Source organism: Cimex lectularius, unplaced genomic scaffold (genome assembly GCF_000648675.2).
Source record: "Cimex lectularius strain Harlan isolate CLEC.00 unplaced genomic scaffold, Clec_2.1 scaffold437, whole genome shotgun sequence".
In the NCBI taxonomy this organism is placed as follows: Eukaryota; Metazoa; Arthropoda; class Insecta; order Hemiptera; family Cimicidae; genus Cimex; species Cimex lectularius.
In genome coordinates this window covers 44,846-67,062 of record NW_019392980.1, presented here as the reverse complement: position 1 = coordinate 67,062, position 22,217 = coordinate 44,846, and the positions used below count along the sequence as shown (strand labels likewise).

The 22,217-nt window shown below is 34.4% G+C and overlaps 1 protein-coding gene across 1 annotated transcript in view; it reads right to left on the bottom strand.

Moving 5' to 3' along the window:
• LOC106668052 (ankyrin repeat and death domain-containing protein 1B-like) overlaps window positions 1-22,217 on the bottom strand; it is a 52,091-nt gene that overhangs the window by 26,110 nt on the left and 3,764 nt on the right. The window contains exon 3 of the mRNA XM_024229573.1: window positions 12,932-13,061. Coding sequence (XP_024085341.1) covers window positions 12,932-13,037 — 106 coding nt within the window. The 5' untranslated portion in view covers window positions 13,038-13,061. The remainder of the gene's footprint in view (window positions 1-12,931; window positions 13,062-22,217) is intronic.

The window sequence follows — 22,217 nt, the reverse complement described above, 5'->3', positions numbered from 1 at the left end:
TTCTCTATATTTTGTTTATTTACTGGGAATTTATTCATTCTTTGTAAAATAAAACCCGTCGATTGTAATAAAATTCAATATGAACTTATATTGGAAGTTTTATAATTAAAGCGTTTAAAATAAAATTAAATTTTTCTATATTTATATGAAACGTCGCTGTAGCAAAGGCCATAAGTTGAGAGCTAACATGGCGTTGTTTTTGTAAGAAAAATTGATAAGCAAAATGCAATGCTTGCCATATTATTATTTCTTCAAATATATTAAAACAATTTCATTCTCCTATCTACTACTTAAGAAGTGCACTAAAAAAATTATTTAATTGAAATATTAGGGATAGAGCTGTATAGACGTAGAGTAGACTATACATCTATAAAATAGGGTAGTGCACATCAACGATTTAGAAATTTTAAATGTGGGTCATCCCTGACGTCATGTCAATTATAGTGAGTAGGTAATTATAATCTAATTAATGTCATTCCAAAAAAGTAAGCCCTAAAGGCACAACCAAATGCTGAACTAGATTTACAATTAATATATTTTCTGTTTGGTTAATTTGTAATCGTTTTATTGATTATGTCATAAAATATCGTCATTTTTCTTTTTTCAAACTGCATTTTTTAAAGTTTCTCTCAGCCAACATTCTGTCGAACCGTTCAATAAAATCCCTCTTGGTCCATGCAGACGACATAAATATTTCAAGTTCATTCCTTTATAAGTGTTGAAATAAATACGTTAGAAGGAGGAAACGTAGGAAAGGAATTGAATATCAGTCCAACCGGGGAAAAACTACGTATCCCTGCCTATTCAATAATTCACATCTGTCGAGGATTTTTCTTGCATGCACAAACGGCAGAAAAACAGTAACCTCTATTCTATGCGCCTTAATGGTACTCTATGTAATTGATATTAAATTTTACCAAACTGACTGCTGATTGGCGAGAGGTCTGACTTTACGACATGTCATTACCTATTCTCGAAAAACCCAACAACACAGTTTTAAAAATCTAAGACCACTTTTCTTTGATCGTACCACTCTGTCCTTTTCAAGTATTCAGCTTGCTGTAAGAAAAAGTGCACACTCGTAACGTAGATCTCTAATATGCAAATAGGAAGAGATAAGAGCTCCTGAACTCGGCCAAGTGTTGTTTCTTCTTTATTTTCATCAGTAGTATATACGTACTTCAGTACAAATCTTTTCATGTCTTTTCATGTTGGAAAGCTTTTCTACTTAACTTTCTTAAACTACTTTAGTTGATTTCTCTTGGCAAAATAAGGGTTAAATAAAAGAATTTCTATTCTAACAAGAACAAAGGAGAATTATTCGAATTGTTACAAATTGGAAAAATAAATTTTTTTAAATCAGTTAATTTAACATAGGTAGTAAAGATATAAGATTAATTATTGTTAATGAAAGTTGAACCACTAATTAAGTCACACTAATTTTCTGATTAACCTCCGTTTCAGGACTTAAGTTAAGCCCAATTGTATTCACTTTTTGCTCTAAATAAAAAAGGTTTGTGTTAATTCATTTAATTAAGGTTTTTAGTTGAGTTAAAAAAGTCAGTGTCATGAAGGGGATTCGAACTCACGATCGTCGGCTAGTTACGCTGCTGCTCAACCACTTCAGCTATCGTGACCTCGATCCATTTGGACACTAATTTCCATTCTCAACCCACCTTTTGAATTTTCCCTCCTTTGTGCCATTTTTTATCTCAACTAAAAAACTTAATTAATTGAGAGATATTAATTGGTCAAGCGGACCACGAAACTAGTGAATTTCAAAAGTTTAAATGAAGTATACCTTCACTAATGCTCTCAGTGTCCATTTCATTTGTCGGCGAGAATCAAATAGATTACACGACATTTGAAAAATGGCAAAAAGGAGAAAATATTCAAAAGGTGTGGTTGAGTTGGGAAGTTAGTGCCCGAGTGGAACGAGGTCAAGATAGCTCAAGTGGTAGAGCAACGGCGTATCTTGCCGAAGGTCCTGGCTTCGAATCCCGCTCGTGACATTGAATTTTTTATCTCAACTACAAAGGTTAATTAATTGAAATTCTTTAAAATGTCTTATAAAGTCTCAAGAAACTACAAAGATAAAGCAGAATTCAGGAGGAAGTCAGATATAATCATATGATAAACTATGGCTCCATCAACCCGGATCAGGCGTTTTCGTACAAACCCAAAACTCGAGTAATCATACTCTTCATAGAAATACACCTCATTCTCATGCTGAAATACATCCCATTTCTGCCTTAGAAAATTTTAAAAGAGTTACACCGACAAAAATGTCACATAAGATCAGATACCAAAGCAGCTAGTCAACAACGTAAAAAAATCACATCTAAATTAACTACTGAATGCATTCAAAATATTCAAGTGGATATTAGATAACAAAAAGGCATACACACAGACGAAAGGAGGATCTCCAAAACTACATATTGGCCCTTAACATATTCTTGGATTAACAAAAACATTCAAACATTTTCATAACCTGGTTACATCAAACGATAACCCCAGTTGCTGTTTATGCAATAAGAAAAAATAAACATCCATCCTTATCATCTTCGTATGCGAAATTATCGCCCAATGGAGACAGAATTCGGATGCAAAGAAACCCTTGGAAAAAGATTGTAGCAACGCTAGTCAACAACTCAATATTTCTTAAGAGTCGATTGATTGAACTAAGTATCTAGCAAAGTATAAGCCAGAAGGTATTGCTTTTGGAACAAAAACCCCCACTAGCTTTCTCCATTAAACCAACATCAACATTCACAATTCCATCACAATTCGGAGCTCAATATGTATGTGAGACAAATTAGAATTCATAGATACACTTTTAATTTAACACATAAAACATCAGGGTATTTCTATAATTCCAACTATTTTTATCTCAACTAAAAAGAAAGGTGTTAATTGGTCAAGCGGCCCAAGAAAACTAGTGAATTTAATAAGTTAAAATGAAATGTATCTTCACTAAAGATCTCCGTAGCCATTTCATTTGTCGCCGAGAATCAAATAGATTACACGACATTTGAATAATGGCAAAAAGGAGAAAAAATACAAAAGGTGGGGTCGAGTTGGGAAGTTAGTGTCCGAGTGGATCGAGGTCACGATAGCTCAAGTGGTAGAGCAGCGGCCTATCTAGCCGAAGATCGTTGGTTCTAATACCGCTCGTGACACTGACTTTTTTATTTCAACTAAAAACCTTAATTAATTGAAAGATATTAATTGATCAACGGACCACGAAACTAGTGAATTTAATGAGATTGTGTTAATATTTCCCACCGAGGAACTAACGGGGGCCTGGACAGGGACCGTGAAAAGTCGAAACATTCCTAAAGTCGTAACCATTTGTCTCACCGTAGAGGCCATTTGACCAAAATTAACTTTTAGTGAGCGTGACTGGTGTTTCTAATTTAAGATTAAGGATTATTTGGAGATCGTTAGATGCGGTCTGGGGTGCCGTTGGTTTAGTAAAACATTTTCCTTATCGTGCCAACTTTTCGATCTTTATTGAGACCATCTTTAGGGCCTGGGATTTATAAACATTGTTTAAATTGTATTTGTATAATTTAAACAATGTTTATAAAACCCATGCGCTGAAGATGATCTCATTAAAGTTCGGCGGAAAGAAAGATATGAGGGGTATTGACGATCTTTGCGTTAACCCTGTTAACTCTGTTAGGTCATGTTCGATCAAGAGAAGTGATGACGTAAGCTTGTAAGAATAGGCTAGTTAACACTGTTAACATTAAGGGTAAGGCCATTGTTATATGTTAAATCGAACTCTCAACACCACACACAAGAATGACATATATATACAGAAAACAAGCACTTTGAGCCCTGAAGAAACCTACCCAGACCACATCTCACGATCTCCAAATAATCGTTAAATCGAAGGTGTAGTCACATTTCTAGCCGTTAGGGCGTAGGTAACAAAATGGCAGCCATGAATTCAACAGCTGTTTTTTATTTACACGTATTTTTATTTTTAAATACGCATTAATTAAATTAGAGAAATACATTTTTTTGTTAATTTCTGTTCTGTCCTTATACTCTCATTCATAATAATCAACCTATCCTATAAATTACAATTAATTAAGGTTTTTAGTTGAGATAAAAATGTCAAGGCACGAGCGGGATTTGAACCCAGAAAAATGGCAAAAAGGAGGGAAAATTCAAAAGGTGGGATTGAGATGGGAAGTTAGTGTCCGAGTGGATCAAGGTCACGATAGCTCAAGTGGTAAAGCATCGGCGTATCTAGCCGAAGATCGTGGGTTCGAATCCCGCTCGTGCCATTGACTTTTTTATCTCAACTAAAAACCTTAATTAATTGTAATATATAATTTGGTCAAGCGGACCACGAAATTAGTGAATTTAATGAACTATCCTATAAAGTTGTAGGCTGTTAGGATACAGGTTAGTTATGTCGTCACGAATTGAAGCGCGCCTTTGTTGGTACTTTTCGAGTGCATAGATAGCATTTTGAATTAATGAGTTGATTAATTTTCCTTTTTTATTAACTTCTGGCATCTTACAATTTAACACAATACAAAAGCAAACAAAAACGCCTTCAAGGGCTGTTATAGTTTAACTCTTGGTTCTACCAGTCGCCACGCGCAGCATTGCGGAAAAATTAATATTTAACACGCTAAGAAAAGAAGGGGGCGTTCAAGATCTTACAGGACATTTCTCTATTCGGGTTAACAGGAGTTAACATCTAACAAACATCGTGAATACCCTTATATTCCATCAACTATACTTTGTGGGAAGTAGAAAAACAAAAAACCGCTGTTTGTCTCCAATAATCATCATAAATCACACTTTTTGGCCTCATAATTTTTTTTGTAAAATTTCCTTTTGATATGTGGGTAGAGGAACCTGTGTTTTCGTCATCCCTAATCATTGATGTCAGTCATGCTCGTTTGACTTGTCGCCATATTCAATGATTGGGCACTACAGTTCATACGATCTTACATACTGATAATGGAACACGATTGTCAATAACAAAACACCGTCCAACTGTTACGACGAATAAGCATAAAACGTCTGACAGATTAACTAGCCTATATGCAGACCCAAATCTAACTTCTTGGTTCACTGTGATTTCAAAAAATATAAAACATTGAATATAATTCACTAGTTTTCGTGGTCCGCTTGACCAATTGTTATATTTAAATTAATTAAGGTTTTAATGTGAGATAAAAAGTCAGTGTCACGAGTGGGATTCGAAGCCACGATCTTCGGCTAAATACGCCTCCACCACTTGAGCTATCGTGACCTCGATCCACTAGGACATTAACTTTCCATCTCCTTTTGGTTTATTGTTGACATCATTATCGTCGCATAACATTAAAAGAATGATCAATGTGAAATGTACACAGGAACATTAACACCTGTTTTAAATGAAAAGGTTATTGTGCGTATTATTGCATTATACAACTATCATTGTAAGTCTTGTGCAAAGATGGCACCTATTATTTTAAATCTTGCAAAAACACATCCTGATATCCGGTTTGTTTTTGAAAATTTACCGGATAAATCAGAAAATCTATTTTATGTGCGCAAGCAGAATTGCTGGTGTGGATGTACCAAAACATTTTTAAATTATTAGTAGCTACACCATAACATAGCAATACGAAAACAATATTATTGTTAAACTGTTAAACATCGAGGGCGGTTATGCACTGCCATAGGAACGTAGAAGTACCAGGTTTAAAAAAAGTCAATATATCTGTACCAGAGGTAAATTCGGCTGACATATACCTCGATTCGATGACGGATTAGCATAAAATCCGCCTTCCTTTGATACTCCTATTTTCCAACTCGTTTTGTATCAACCTGCTATCGGATGTTTTTAAAATGTAAAATTTTTTTCGATTGTAACAAACAACTTCCATGATTTTAAGATAAATATTATTGAACTTATTCAGAAACATGAAAGGCGAAGTGATACACCTTAAATTACAAAGGGAAAGCCATTTGTCGATACGATATTATTGTTAAAAACTGGAATTGACGTTGTAGAAAATAAAAGTATCCCTTTCTCTAAAAATACCTCTTGATCGTGTACAATAGAAATTTTCAATTTAGAAGAGGCTATGAATGATGAATGAAATGGAAGGAAAAACTATTCCTACTTTCTTGTTTGGTGAACCTACATGCACTTTAAATATTCTTCTTTTATCTCTCAAAAACCTAATAGAAATATAATTAAAATATTAAAACTTGCTAAAAATACAAAAATATTTTTAAAAATCTAAAAATAACATAATTGGTTCTTCCTTATTTCTTATTTGTAACATATTTATTTACATTGATTAAAAAAGCTGTATTGCAAATTCATAAAATTAAGATAATAGTATTAGGTAAATGCTAAAGCAAAAGTCTAAAAAAAAACTAGGAGCAAGAAAGCTTTTCAAACCAAAAATAGATTTCAATATGGATAAACTTTATGCTCTAGGAGCCAATAACAAATTATTTTGCGTAATATTATGGTATATATCTTTCAATTAATTAAGGTTTAAGCCTAATAAAATGTAATAAGCAAAATGAAGTATACTTTACTAAAGCTCTCCGTGGCCATTTCATTTGTCGCCGAGAATCAAATAGATTGCGCGGCATTTGAAAAATGGCAAAAAGGAGGGAAAATTCAAAAGGTGGGGTTGAGATGAAGTTAATGTCCGAGTGGATCGAGGGCACGATATCTCAGGTGGTAGAGCAGCCGAAGGTCGTGGGTTCGAATCCCGCTCGTGACACTAAATTTTTTATCTCAACTAAAAACCTCAATTAATTGAAAGATATTAATTGGTCAAGGGGACCACGAAAACTAGTTAATCTAATAAGTTAAAATGATGTATACCTTCACTAATGCTCTCAATGGCCATTTCATTCGTCGCCGAGAGACTCAAATAGATTACACGACATTTGAAAATGGCAAAAAGGAGGGAAAATTCAAAAAGGTGGTGGTGAGATGGAAGGTTAGTGTCAAAGTGGTAGAGTAGTGGCTATTTAGCCGAAGTTCGTGGGTTCGAATCCCGCTCGTGACACTGACTTTTTTATCTCAAGTAAAAACCTTAATTAATTGAAAGAGATTAATTGGACAAGCGGACCACGAAAACTAGTGAATAAGAATGTGTTTTGAAACCCTAAACACATCCGTACAAGGACTCCAACTGTTACACTCTGCTAAAATAACGAAATTTCTCCGTAAATTATACAACAAGAGTGTAATATAGTTTTACATGGCTCAGTATTACTTAACCTCTGAAATCTTAAAAACCAATCAATATCCGACAAGGCAAAATAGGAAACGATAAAATATTACAGGATAAGAGGAAGTAAGAATTGTAATCGAGAAGTTCTGTTTGAACAATAAAGGATGGAAAAACTAAAATGTAAACTGTTGACAACATGAAGATAAATTACGTGAAATTGTAATTTTATTGCCGTGTTTTCCTTCTTTTTACATTGTTCTTTGAAATGCCTCTCCGAACAAACGAAATGATAATATTGATTTCATGTGTATTCCATTGTGCTTAAAATTGTAATGGGAATCGGTCAGAATTGAGGGTTTATTCGATTGGGGGTAATAAAAGGAAGTTGTGGAATGGACGGTAGATTGGATGGTGAACTTATTTGTCTCAGTCGCTGAGTTATCTCATAAAGCAATAACATATAACTAAAATCTCTCTCTCACTCTCTCTCTTTCTCTCTCTCTCTCTTTCTCTCTTTCTCTTTCTCATTGTTTGTTCTGAACGGTCTATTTCAAAATGATTTCTTTTACTGATAGAATAAAGTCTCATAAATTGTATAATTAAAATAATAGAAAAAATATTGTAATTTTGATACTAGTACAGAAGAACGTAGAAATAAATCAGAATTGTTTTCAATAATGTTTTCCTTCTCATGAATTTTTTTTTTAGAAATAAATTTATCATTTTGGGTCACGTGTTGCTAAATCAGAATTGACCATCCAGTTTGACTACTTATAATATGTTTTAATTAAACATCATACCTACCTATCTTCTTGATTTGTTAATTAAGCAGGAATAATAGGGCGTGAAGATAGCAAACAACCTCAAAGGGGATAAACACAATTTAAATTAATCCCCCAAGATATTAATAGAGGTACGAGAAATGAAACGTATTGATAACATAATTAAGACTTAGGTAATCAATGGGTTTCCTAACAACCTCAATCACACGTTAAAATCCACCCAATCTGTTTGTGATCGAACGAAATGTTACCCCACTCGAACGCCCACTATCACCTGGAGGTGACAGTTATATAAATTGTCCCAAAAAATACATTAACACGTGTATTCACACACTTCTATTTCCTCTTTACTGTGTTCATCGAAGTCCCTTCATTGCCGTGAGAAAAAATCCAATCTTTTACATCCACCACAACTGAAAATAATAAATTTTGACTGAAGTATCGTTCGCCGTAGTCTCTTTAAGTTTGAATAACTCACCTATAAAATGGAAGGAAAAAATGAGTTATTTCCGTTTTTCATTTACATCGGTAAAGTTTGCATGTGTTCACGTCAATATTAAACAATAAAAAATTTCATAAAACATGAATGTCGAGGGTGGAGAAAGTGTTGTTTTTCAACTTTACAATCCCATTGTCAGAAGTAGTGTAGCGTAGAGGCTGGAGAAGATCGAGAATCGCTGGAGATCGTCCTTTTACGTCCTTTTTTGCTACATATATTTGTATGTATGCACATGTGGTGCAACATGGCATTGATAACAAAAAAGCCTTGTACTTTTGTAACAACCTTACATCGTTTTTGCCTGCATTTCAGTTTTTGTGGGTCAGTTTCGGGTGGAACGTCAATTAAGATTTTTTGGTAATATTTTTGTTAGAGTTTTGTATATTTGTTATTATTTCTAATTTATTTTACCATGTTTAGCAGTATGGAGGACACAATGCACTGTCCAAAATTTAAGTGAGTAAAGGAGTTATTATTTCTAAATCTTTGATAAATGAGATTATATTTTTGTATATTATTATTAATTTCACAAGTTTCGTGGTCCTCTTGACCAATTAATGTCCTTCAATTTATTAAGGTTTTTAGTTGAGGTAAAAAAGTCGGTGTCACGAACGGGATTCGAACCCACGATCTTCGGCTAGATACGCCGATTCAAATGAAATGGCCATGGAGAGCTTTAGTGAAGTTATAATTCATTTAAACTTATTAAATTCCCTAGTTTTCGTGGTCCGCTTGACCAATCAATATCTTTCAATTAATTAAGATTTTTAGTTGAGATAAAAGGGCAAAAATGAGGGCAAATTCAAAAGTGGGGTTTAGATGGGAAGTTAGTGTCCGAGTGGTCCAAGTCACGGTAGTTCAAGTGGTAGAGCAGCCGCGTATCTAGCCGAAGGTCGTGGGTTCGAATCCCGCTTGTGACACTGACTTTTCTATCTCAACTAAAAACCTTAATTAACTGAAATTATTATTAATATTTTTTAAACGACTAGGGTTAAAAAAATTTTGGAATGGTTTTTGTGAAAACAAATGCTACAGAATTATTATAAATTGTATTGCTCTAGGAGACCCCATTTTTAAAATGCCCTAAGGATTCTCAAGCAGAAGTAATCTCCTTTCTGCCAATGAAGTGAATACTATGGGTGTGCAAAATTAAAAAAATTAAAACTTAATTGATAATTTACTTCCTTCAGTAACATATATTTAGCATTAATAACACACAATTAGTATTTTCTACTAAAGTCATTTTATTATAATAAATTTTAAAAAGTCAGTTAAACCCGGTTGAAACGGTTTCATCTGGGGAAAGCCGGAAGGCGATTTGAATAAACACCTTAAAACGAACAAGTTTAATTTCCCCAGCTTTCATTTTCACTCCCTCTATTCAGCGTCCTTTCAATTTAATACACAATAAACCGGGGGAGAGGAGGAATTATGACTATTTTTGATCTTCATCAAGCCTTAAATCCATAGCACGTGGGTCGCTGGAACTTAACATTTGAGAGGTAGAAAGACATGATAAAATCTGAGCAATGTTTACAAAATCGCTTTCTAAAAAGAGTAAGTTTTCAAACAAGTCATTTGAATGTACTAATTTTTTTCTATACACATTTTCTTATGGGATTTGGTAAGAATTTGCATCAACAATGAAATATTCGTTGCACGCTAAATCTGCTTTACATTTTGTTAAGATTCCATAACAGTTACCCAATTCAGTATTTCAAGATACGCAAAATTGAACTACCTGATCGGACATTCTTAACAATTAATTAAGGTTTTTAGTTGAGATAAAAAAGTCAGTGTCACGAGTGGGATTCGACCTCACGGTCTTCGGCTAGATACGCCGCTCCTCTACCACGAACTATCGTGACCCCGATCCTCTCGGTCGCCGAGAATCAAATAAATTACACAGCAAAAATGGCAAAAAGGACGAAAAATTAAAGAAAGGTGGGGTTGAGATGGGAAATTAGTGTCCGAGTGAATCATGGTCGGGATATCTAAAGTGGTAGAGCAGCGGCGTATGATGATCGTGGGTTCGAATCCCGGTCGTGACAATAACTTTTTTATCTCAAATAAAAGCCTTAATTAATTGAAAGATATTAATTGGTAATGCGGACCACGAAAACTATTGAATTCTTAACAATGACAGATTAACTGCATACAACCCTAATTTGTGATTTTAAAAACAGTAAATGCTATTGAACCAACGTGAAAATGAATATGAGGTTTGAATAAACAAAATCAATTAATATTTATCTGTATATTTACTCAAAGATTAAAGTATAATCAGAACCGCATGGCTTTCGTTTGATAATGGTATTTCATTGATGATTAACAATTTGAGCAATGTAGAAGAAATAACAAAACAAAAGAGTTCACAAAAATACAGAGATTTGCGTGCATCTCTATAACGGGAGCAATGAGAACATGTCCCACAGTTGGTACGGTAAATGTATTACGATTAACTACACCACAAGATATTGAGGCAGCACAGAAAACTATTATTAGTATTATTAAAGAGAAACCTCTAACAGGAATAAAACTAAATCGGAGAGATAACAACAAAATAATGAAAGACCATCCGATACTCATGGCCGCAAGGGATGACATGAACAAGATGTTTGAATTGAATCAGAATTTTCAAATCAACCTACATACCAAAAAAGAGTGGGAACGAGAAGAAAACACCTCCTTTAAGATCAGCACCAGTTTGGTACAAAGATGGATCTAGAACACTAAGGTACAGGGGTAGGAGTATCCTGGAACAAAATACTCAGAACCTATGGGAAAATACACTAGTATCTTCCAAGTTGACGTCCAGGCAATCGAGAAATGTACTCAATTCAACTTGACCAAAGGGTACAAAAACAAGAACATAGATATCTTGTCAGATAGCCAAGCAGCCACCAAAGCACTAAGTTCAAATATCATTAGTTCAAAGATGGTGGTGAACTATGAAACTAAATTAAACATACTAGGTACGCAGAACAAAGTCAGCATCTACTGGGTCCCAGGACGTGTGACAAGAAGGCAACGAGAGAGCGCACCCCTTGCAAGAAAAGAGGCTGCTATACTCCTGATAGAACGAGAACCCTTCTGTGGCATAGGAATCCATACTATCAGTGAGTGCTACAGACAGAAGGATAAAAAGAAAATGAGGGGCCAATGAAATGCACTCATTAGACAGAATCAATCCAAGACCTCCTAACAATTTCGGAAGGAAAGAAGTAATAGAATGTATCATCAAAGGAAGCAAAAAACAAAACTGTGAATCCTAACAGGATTCTTAACAAAACAGATGTTCCCATCTTTACTCATGGGTGTTGAGACCCATCAGGATCTTCAACGTACGGACATATACCCAAGGGGACTTCTCAGACGCTTAATGTTCTCGAAAGAACACCAGGAAGATTTTACATGGATGGACTTGTCCAATCCTTTGGATAGCGTGGTGGCGCAATACTAACCAAGTTCAGAAGTGCCCTAAAAAGGGCACGTCTAAACACGTGCCTTGAAAAAGGCAGTTTTGTGGTTTCCAGCACAGCCTTTTAGCCATTCCTTTCAACACCCCCGGAGAGATAGTGTAGGCACTATCTCCGCCTCCGGTTGGCCGGTACCCTCCTGCTAAGGTACAATTTGTTTACAAACCACGACCACCACGAGTCCAACCTCAATTAGTAGAGCCGCGTGGAACTGCACTTCCGTGGTTCAGTATTATTTTTAAGGTGGGTCTGATCGCCCACCCGGGAGATCATACGAACTCCTTACTGATGCACCCGTTTCCTGACGGGTGCGGGTTCAGCAACCCAAGAAACCTCTTCCACAGCAGTGGGAGGGGGGATAGGAAGGAAAAGGAAAGGATAGGAAGGATAAGGAAGGTAATAGGGATATTCCCTCCATCATTGGTTACTCCTAGGCACCAGGGTTGATGGTCGGACTTTGCCTGGCCCACAGAAATATGTCCCTGTTGGTATAGTTAACAGGACACTGCAAACTAAATGGACATTTAAAGAAAATTTGTATAATCCATGACGGCACATGCAGAATCTGCAAAGAGGCAGAGAGGACACCAACACACCTATAAACAAACTATAGTGCCACACTTGCCCGAGGAAGAAGTGTTTTGGGATGTACACTGTGACTGTAAAAGAAAAACAACCGTTGAAACGAGGTCTACTATTCAAGGTCGTTAAAGAAATAAGACTCAACGGTACACTATAGGCACAGAAGGATGCATACAATAGCTCTTAAAGGGCGCAGTGTATTATACACCGACTAATCTACATCTAATAATTTTAGCTTTAAGTGAGTATAATTGGTGATCATCCCCGCCTGCCATAGTTTAAGGTTAACATTCCATGCCCCATCCCTTAATAATTTAACCCGTCCGTTAATTTATTTATAGAAATAATTAATTAAATAATATTATGGTTTACCTCGGCTGCTCCTGCGGCTGCCCAGATCGTCTGGTGGGCTCTGGTCTCCCCCCGACGACATAGACACCCTCCGAGAGGAGATATCGCAGTCCGAGACGCTCAGCATCTCTGGAGCTTTTCACCTCATCACCTATAAAAAAATAATATAAAAACACATAAATATATTTATTTAAAGTTTAGTTGTTATGGATAGTTTGTTAAATGGATTGGTTAGTTACTCTGTACTTTCATGTAAGTGTATCTTAATAAAATTAAAACATTACAATTAATTAAGGTTTTTAGTTGAGATGAAAAAAATTAATGGTACGAGCGGGATTCGAACCCATAATCTTTAGCAATCTCTTTATTACTATTTGTGATATTTAATAATGCTTCCTTAACTAACATTCCTTTTTCCAGAAAACATGATGAAACCAAATGAACGTATTTGATTTTTATAATTAATTAATATTTATGAAAGGTATTGGTCGAGATTAAAAAAATCAGTGTTTCGAGCGGGATTCGAGCCCAAGATTTTCGGCTAAATACCCCGCAGGTCTGCCACTTGAGCTATCGTGACCTCGATCCACTCGGACATCAACTTCCTATCTCAACCCCACCTAATGAATTTTCCCTCCTTTTTGCCATTTTTCAAATGTCGTGTAATCGGATTGGATTCTCGACGACAAATGAAATGGCCAGGGAGAGCTTTAGTGAAATGTACGTCATTTTAATTCATTAAATTCACTAATTTCGTGGTCCGCTTGACCATTTAATATCTTTCAATTAAGTAAGGTTTTTAGTTTAGATAAAAAAAGAGATTACACGACATTTGAAAAATGGCAAAAAGGAGGGAAAACTCATTAGGTGGGGTTGAGATAGGAAGTTGATCACGATAGCTCAAGTGGTAGAGCACCGGCGTATCTAGCCGAAGATTGTGGGTTCGAATCCCGCTCGTGCCATTAACTTTTTTTCATCTCAACTAAAAACCTTAATTAATTTTAATGTATTAATTGGTCAAGCGGACCACGAAATTAGTGAATTTAATAAAATTATTTTTTTTTCTCCAACGGGCCTAGAACTTTTAAGGTTTACAAAATTTAATATATTATTATTTTATATATTTTGAGTTGTTGTTTGTTCTTGGGTAAAACATTATAACTCTCAGGATGCCTACAACCCGATTTGAGCTGCCCATTAAAAATAAAAAATATATAAAACGATCACAACCAAAGTGATAAGAGGTTTGATTCAGTTATATTTTAAGTAGTAACATTTCCGTTTTCATAGTGAATAACGAGAAATCTCACAATATAAATTATTCGCGCAAATTAAAATTAACCAACTAAGTTAGCAACAATACAGCTTCTGAGAAGAGGAACGCACAATGCACAACGTTTATTTATGCAATTAATTTCTCCTATTGAAGGGTTGAGGTCGATCAATAATGAGCACTAATATGCAACAGCCCGGGCCAGTAAGTTCGTCGATTCCTGCTGTCTTTACTATCAATCAGCATTACTGTTAGGGTAAAATGATCCATATAAACCAAATTTTTTCTAGTGAACGGGACATTGTTTTTACAATGTCATGAGGGCACTCTCGACACGACACGCAAGAATGGCACAGTTACACAGAAGACTCAGTTTGAGCCCTGAAGATGATCTCAATAAAGATCGAAACGTTGGCACGATAAAGAAAAAATTTTTCTGAAACCTACATCACAACAGACCGCATATCACGATTTCTAAATAATTATTTTTACATTCACTAGTTTTCGTGGTCCGCTTAAACAATTAATATCTTTCAATTAATTAAGGTTTTTAGTTGAGATAAAAAAGTCAGTGTCACGAGCGGGATTCGAACCCACGATCTTTTGCTCAACCACTTGAGTTATCGTGACCTCGAACCACTCGGACACTAACATCCAATCTCAACCCCACCTTTTGGATTATCCTTCCTTTTCGCCATTTTTCAAAAGTCGTGTAATCCATTTGATTCTCGGCGACAAATCAAATGGCTACGGTGAGTTTTGGTGAATTTCATTTTAACATATTAAATTCACTAGTTTTCGTGGTCCACTTGACCAATTAATATCTTTTAATTATTTGGTTTTTGGTTGAAACAATTTGAGCGGTGGAACCGGGAGCCGTTTGCGTATTCACGTATACTTGACGATAGGAGCCGTTTGGAAAACTTGTCCTCTGAGTTGGCTGTAGCCGTTCATTCTTCTTTGTTCATTTAAAGAAACATATTTATATACAATTTAAATTATATACAATTTATAAACAATTTATAATTGACAATAATAAAACATCAGACAGGTTTACCAGTTCGTCATTTCTTTCGATAACCCTATAAAGTCGTAACATACCCCACAAGTCTGACAATCAACCGTTAAGATGCCGGTGGCACAACGAAAGTAAACCAACGAAAGTTTACCCATCAAATTATGGATAAGATAAATTTGCGCAAACGGTGCGAAACGAAAAAGAGCTGAGCGAGCAGTCTTTCTATTCTCTCCATCTTTAATACTCTGTTACAAAAACTTTTACACTTTGATCAATGATTTGTATTGTTCTACGGCCAATTCCGAGCTCAATATGTATGTGAGACCAATTAGATTTCATAGATACACTTCTAATTTAACAATAAAACATCAGGGTATTTCTATAATTCTAACTATTTTTATCTCAACTGAAAACTAAGATTTCAGCATAAAACTGAAATTAATTGAAATATATTAATTGGTCAAGCGTCCCACGAAAACTAGTGAATTTAATAAGTTAAAATGAAGCATACCTTCATTAAAGCTCACTGTGGTCATTTTATTTGTCGCCAAGAATCAAATAGATTACTCGACATTTGAAAAATGGCAAAAAGGAGGGAGAATTCGAAAGGTGGGGTTGAGTTGGGAAGTTAGTGTCCGAGTGGATCAAGGTCGCGATAGCTCAAGCGGTAGAGCAGCATATCTAGCCGAAGATCGTGGGTTCGAATCCCGCTCGTGCCATTAATTTTTTTCATCTCAACTAAAAACCTTAATTAATTTTAATGTATTAATTGGTCAAGTGGACCACGAAAAGTAGTGAGTTTGTCTATAATATTTTCCATTTAATGTTATTATCATGACAGGAAATTTTAAAAACTTTTATGTAATAAACACGAAGGACGTTGAAATAATATTAATACCATTGCATTTATTCGTTCAGTAGAAAGATGGAGGCTGTTTCAAGTGAATATTTAACAATCTCTTTCTAAACAATGTAGTAGCTCACATAGAAATCGATGTGAAGGACCTTGACCCTTGTTTAAGTAATTTTTTCTAGCTAAAAGGTTTTCCTGAATGCTGGAAGAGCAGTGAATTGAAATTGAAAAGGGTGAGCGACCGAGAAAGATTAGCCCGGGCAAAGATAAGGCTAGAGGGTTGCTTTTATTACAGGACAAAACGTGACGTTAAATTAAAATAAATACTACTGGAATAATTTTTCCGTATTTCAATTAACCTAATGATGTATAAATAAAATAACATAACGTTAATGTTTAAATGAGCTTCGGCCGGTTGAAACTTCTCCGATTCTCAGGAAACGCCTTGCTATTTGTGCATTACATACAAGAGACGGTAGACTAAAGGCGTAAAAGATGATCTGAAAAAGAAATATGCGAGTTCAATTTAGCACCCTTTTTTTCATTTCAACTAAGAATTTTTTTATTTTTATGGCCTGCAAATGGTTAGAATATTCTGGAAAGGAGCACGAAACTTGTTTTCATACAACACACATTTCATATACATAAGATATATGGAAAGCGATATTTTTTTGCACTGTGGGCGGTTGTTATTTTTCCTTTTCAAACTGGACTGTGCTCACATTTTTTTCCTTTTTAAATTAAATGGTTCGAAGTCTTGTATATTAAATACACAAATATGTTTTTGCTGCTTGCCTGGTACGAGCGATCTCTGATTGATTGTAATTATATTCCATTCTCTCATACGCACTCTGTTGCCTATCTCCCAAGAATAATATCATTAAAATTATCTTCCAAAAACAACCCTTACGAGTCCTCCCACATTTCCCTCTAATAAATTATAAACGTGGCAATTCTTCCTGCAGTCGTACTAATCGGAATTTTATAGGCGGAGTGAAAGTAAATACGAACGAGAAGTTTGCGAAAACCTTTATTTAAATTATAAAAAAATATTTTTTTAAAATCAAAAAGTATAAATATTCTAACAACGATAACCGGTAACAGCTCACTAGTTTGCGATTTTTTACCAGTTCCTGCCAGGACCCTGTTAGCTGAAGCCAAAGAACTCACAACTTAAGTGAAATAATCAGCTGGATTGTCCTCGTAGCTGTATTAATCATGGAGAACGAATAATCTCCAGGGATTAGAGTTGCAGTTTGGGCGGCAGAAAAGTGATCGTAGGAGAAAATGATTCCTCAACCTCTGTAACATAAGCAATTTTATGGATGCTGGCATTGTTCTTTAATTAGCAAATAATACGGGATAATGAAAGGATATGTTCTGTACACAGTTGACGTAAAAAATCGCAAAAGAGTGAGCTGTTGTTGCTCATCGTTTTTCAAGTATTTATAATTTTTTATGAAATAATCTTACTTTTTTTAAATTTAAATAAAGGTTTTCGCAACTTCTATCACGTTTTTATTTTCTCCCTGACTTGTTCAATCTTGAAATCGACGATTTCGATGAAATTTAATAATTAGGGTCCGCTTGACCAATTAATATCTTTAAATTAATTAAGATTTATATTTGAGATAAAAAAATTGAAAAATGGCAAAAAGGAGGGAAAATTTAAAAGGTGGGGTTGAAATGGGAAGTTAGTGTCCGACTAGATCGAAATCACGACAGCTCAGGTGGGAGAGTAGCGGCGTATCTAGCTGAAGGTCATTGGTTCGAATCCCGCTCGTGACACTGACATTTTTATCTCAACTAAAAACCTTAATTAATTGGAAGTTTTAGTAATAGTTGAGGTGATTATTTACTTTAATGAAACGATTATTAAATTGGCTGAATCGATTATTAAAATCAGTGAAACGATTATTAAATTGAATGAGATGATTATGAAATTGGTTGCAATAATTATTAATTTGACAGAAAAACGCTATATATTTTTCGATTCAACAATTTTACTTTTTTAAAATTTAAATAAACTTGTTCGCAACGTATATCTCGTATTTTTTCCGGCTATAAAATCCCGAATTGAATAAAACGATTATTAAATTGCTTTAGACGATTAATACATTGAATGAGACGATTATTAAATTGATTCAAAAAATTGTTGATTTTTCGTCCAATACAAATCAAATAAATTATATACAGACGTTGTTTTCCATCAATATAGTAAAACAGAAATACTTGTTATATCGTCATAATCATCTATGTCGTGTAAGATTTTTAAAAAGGTGCTTAAGGTAATAGTAGTTGAACTAACAGGAAGTAATAATATTGGTTTCATGAATTGCATGTGTTGCGGAACAATACCGTTGTAATTTAAATGGTAACTTTGTATCAACAGAAGAGGTGGGAAGTTACTGTCCAAGTAGATCGAAGTCACGAAAGTTCAAGTGGTAGACTAGCAGCGTATCTAGCCAAAGGTCGTGGGTTCGAATCCCGCTCGTGACTCGGACTTTTTTATCTCAACTAAAATCCTTAATTAATTTAAAGACATTGGTCAAGCGGAACACGGAAACTAGTGAATTGAACAAGTTAAAATGAAGTATATCTTTACTAAAGCTCTCCGTGGCCATTTCATTTGTCGCCGAGAATCAAATAGATTACACGACATTTGAAAATAGCAAAAAGGAGGAGAGCTTTAGTGAAGGTATACTTCATTTTAACTTATTAAATTCACTAGTTTTCGTGATCCGATTGACCTATTAATATCTTTCAATTAATTAAGAAGATGGCAAAAAGAAGGAAAAATTCAAATGGTGGGGTTGAGATGGGAAGTTAGTGGCCGAGTGGATCGAGGTCACGATAGCTCAAGTGGCAGACCAGCGGCGTATTTAGCCGAAAATCGTGGGCTCGAATCCCGCTCATAACACTGATTTTTTTATCTGGACCAATATCTTTCATAAATATTAATTAATTATAAAAATCAAATACGTTCATTTGGTTTCATCATGCTTTCTTGAAAAAGGAATGTTAGTTAAGGAAGCATTATTAAATATCACAAATAGTAATAAAGAGATTCTAATTAAGAAATGTATTTGTGTGTGTGATTTGAATATTACTTCCTCCATATTATTTGCCTGAGTTGAATAACATGATATTATACTAAACAACCTATCAGAATTGAGACCAATTACATAGAAAGCACTCAGTTCCTTTGTTAGGGATTTGCGGAATATATGCTGTTCGTTAGCAATTAATAAATGGGAAAATAAGCAATATGAATATCTTTTTACACTTTCGAGAGTTTTAACTATGATATTAAAATGAATTTACAGGGTAAGAGATCGAGCATGACCAATCCATCCTTTAATAGAAAAATTATATACTTTAGGCGTGTTTGTAGATGCAAAATGATCATTATTTCCGTTATCCTTAAAAAAAAAATTAATGTGTATTAATACAGATAGGTCTGGAATAATATTTTCAAAAAAATGACAAATCTAATGTGAGTTGGAAAAAAACTTGTCTAACTAGTAGTTTGTTTCGTGCGTCTATATTCTCTAGTTCGGTCTATCAAAGCGTTTAGTCAATTTGCAATCTGAAGTTGTAGGGTTTATATAAATTATATTTTTTTAAATTTGTAAGTTGAGCCGGAAATTCATCGGAAACTGTGCGGAGTGGACAAGCTTGGAATAATTAAAAACACCGTCGGGTTGTTTGGTTTTTGTTTTTTCCTTGGATCAATGAAGTATTACACAATTTATTCAGATATCGTGAGATTCGGTCTGGTGTGATGTAAGTTTCAGAAAAACATTTTCTTTATCGCGCCAAAGTTTCGATCTTTATTGAGATCATCATCAGGGTCTGAGATGTACAAGCTTTGTTTAAATTTAACGAACACGTATAAGATGTGTGAAAATGTGAATTTATACAATGTAAAAAATTTTTTTTTTTATTTAATCAAAGTGTTTCTACTCACTCAAAGTGTTTGTTTTCTGCGTAAGTGTGCCATTCTTGCGTGTCGTGTTGAGAGTGCCAGTGAGATATTGTTGCTTTATGTTTATATACGTTGAATTTTGATGGGGTGGGAAAGGAAGTCGGTATAGAAAAGACATTTTTGTTTTTTGTGAAAAGAGCCGACGACGGGAAAAAACGTTGGTAATGGTTCGGCCAGATTATCCTTTCAGGATTATATAGACGGGGATAAATAAGAAGAGGAAAGCTAATTATTGAAAAATTAGATTATGTAAAAATGTTTGCTGACCGATGTTAACTGCCGGGCAACTTACATCGGTCTTACATCCCAATATCTCGATAAGAGAGTAATGCAACATATCTATGATTGCAAAAAACCCAAACAAAATTCTACAGCACCCGCTACCCACCATTTTGAACACCAACACAATTTCGACTTCAAGAATCCAAAATATTATACACCATTTTTTGAAATGGTTTAAATCAACAGAGATAAACACATCACGAATTACAGAAAAAACACATGTAAACTCAGTCGAAGCTACGCCAGTATCATTAATCAAATTCAATATAGATAACATACATATATCATCACATCACACAAAACAATATAACATATAAAACATTAATCTCATTCCACACATCAAACATTTTTACATAGTCTAATTTTTAAATAATTTCGCTTTCCTTTTTTTATTTATCCTGTCTAACCATTACCAACGTTTTTTCCCATTGTCGACTCCTTTCTCCTGAAAAAAGCCTTATAACTTATACAAAAATGTCTTTTTATCCCGACTTCCTTCCCCATCCCTTCAAAATGGAACTTATGTAAAAATAAAACAGCAATATTTCACTAGCATTCTCAACACGACTCGCAAGAATGGTACAATTACGCAGAAAACAAACACTTTGAGTGAGTAGAAATACTTTGATTGAATATTAAAACAATATTTTTTCATTGTAAAAATTCACTTTTTCCCACATCCAACATGTTTTTGATACATTTAAACAATGCTTGTAAATGCCAGGCACTGAAGATGATCTCAATAAAGATCGAATCCTTGGCAAGATAAAGAAAATGTTTTTCTGAAATCTAGATCACACCAGACTGAATCTCACGATTTCTAAATAAATTTCGATTCACGGTCACTAATCACCACACAAATTTAAACAATGTTTATAAATCCCAGGCCCTGAGGATGATCTCAATAAAGATCGAATCGTTGGCACGATAAAGAAAATGTTTTTCTGAAACCTACATCACACCAGACCGCATCTCACGATATCTGAATAATTGTCGATTGACGGGCAATAATCACCACACAATTATACAAATTTGTCATTTCCTCCTGTTTATAATTTATTATTTTATTTGATTCATTTATAATATTAATTTTTCGTGACGTCACCTTTGATTTAATCATTTAATAAATAAATATATTGTTTCTACGTATCATGGGTTCGGTATCAAAGAAATGTATTATGTTCAATGTTATGAGTGTTATGTATGTGTTAAGAAATCAAGGTTAGAAACACTAGAAAATAAAATATTAAAAAATTCTAAGCGAAGGATTCCATGTTTTATTACACATAGGTGGGTACTTTTGATATAGATTAGTACTTTTTTTAGAATTTAAGATTGGTGTATAATGTACAATAAAATAAATTAAAGTAAATTTCAATTAGTTTATTTAAAACTATATAATTATTGTGTGGTTATATATAATATTCAACATAAGGACATTAGAATGAATCCTTAATTGAAATAATGCGTGTCCACTGCTCAAGATTTCATAATAAATTATAATCAAGTAATGTAATTCTTCCTCCAGACAATCTAACGGTGCGAAACATGAGCTCGAATTACTTTGTCGGCCCGAATTCAATTCAGGCGGCCCACTGGTTGAACAGGTTGTATTTAATGCAAATAGAGTTGCAGATGCATGAAGCATTGCTCACGTTATACTCCATTCGGTCGTAATTGTTTCGCCGTCTCACATATTCATAGCAAAGGCCGGGAGCGGACAATTACAGTAAAACACACTTAATTAAGAACGGTGCATAAAAAAAAATAAATATCCCAATAAGTCATAAAATTCGTTCCCATATAATCTTGCTGTTAATGTTGGACATTACTAAATGGAAGCAATTATAAATTCCTTTGTTTAACCACTAAATTATTTTAGTTAATGAATGA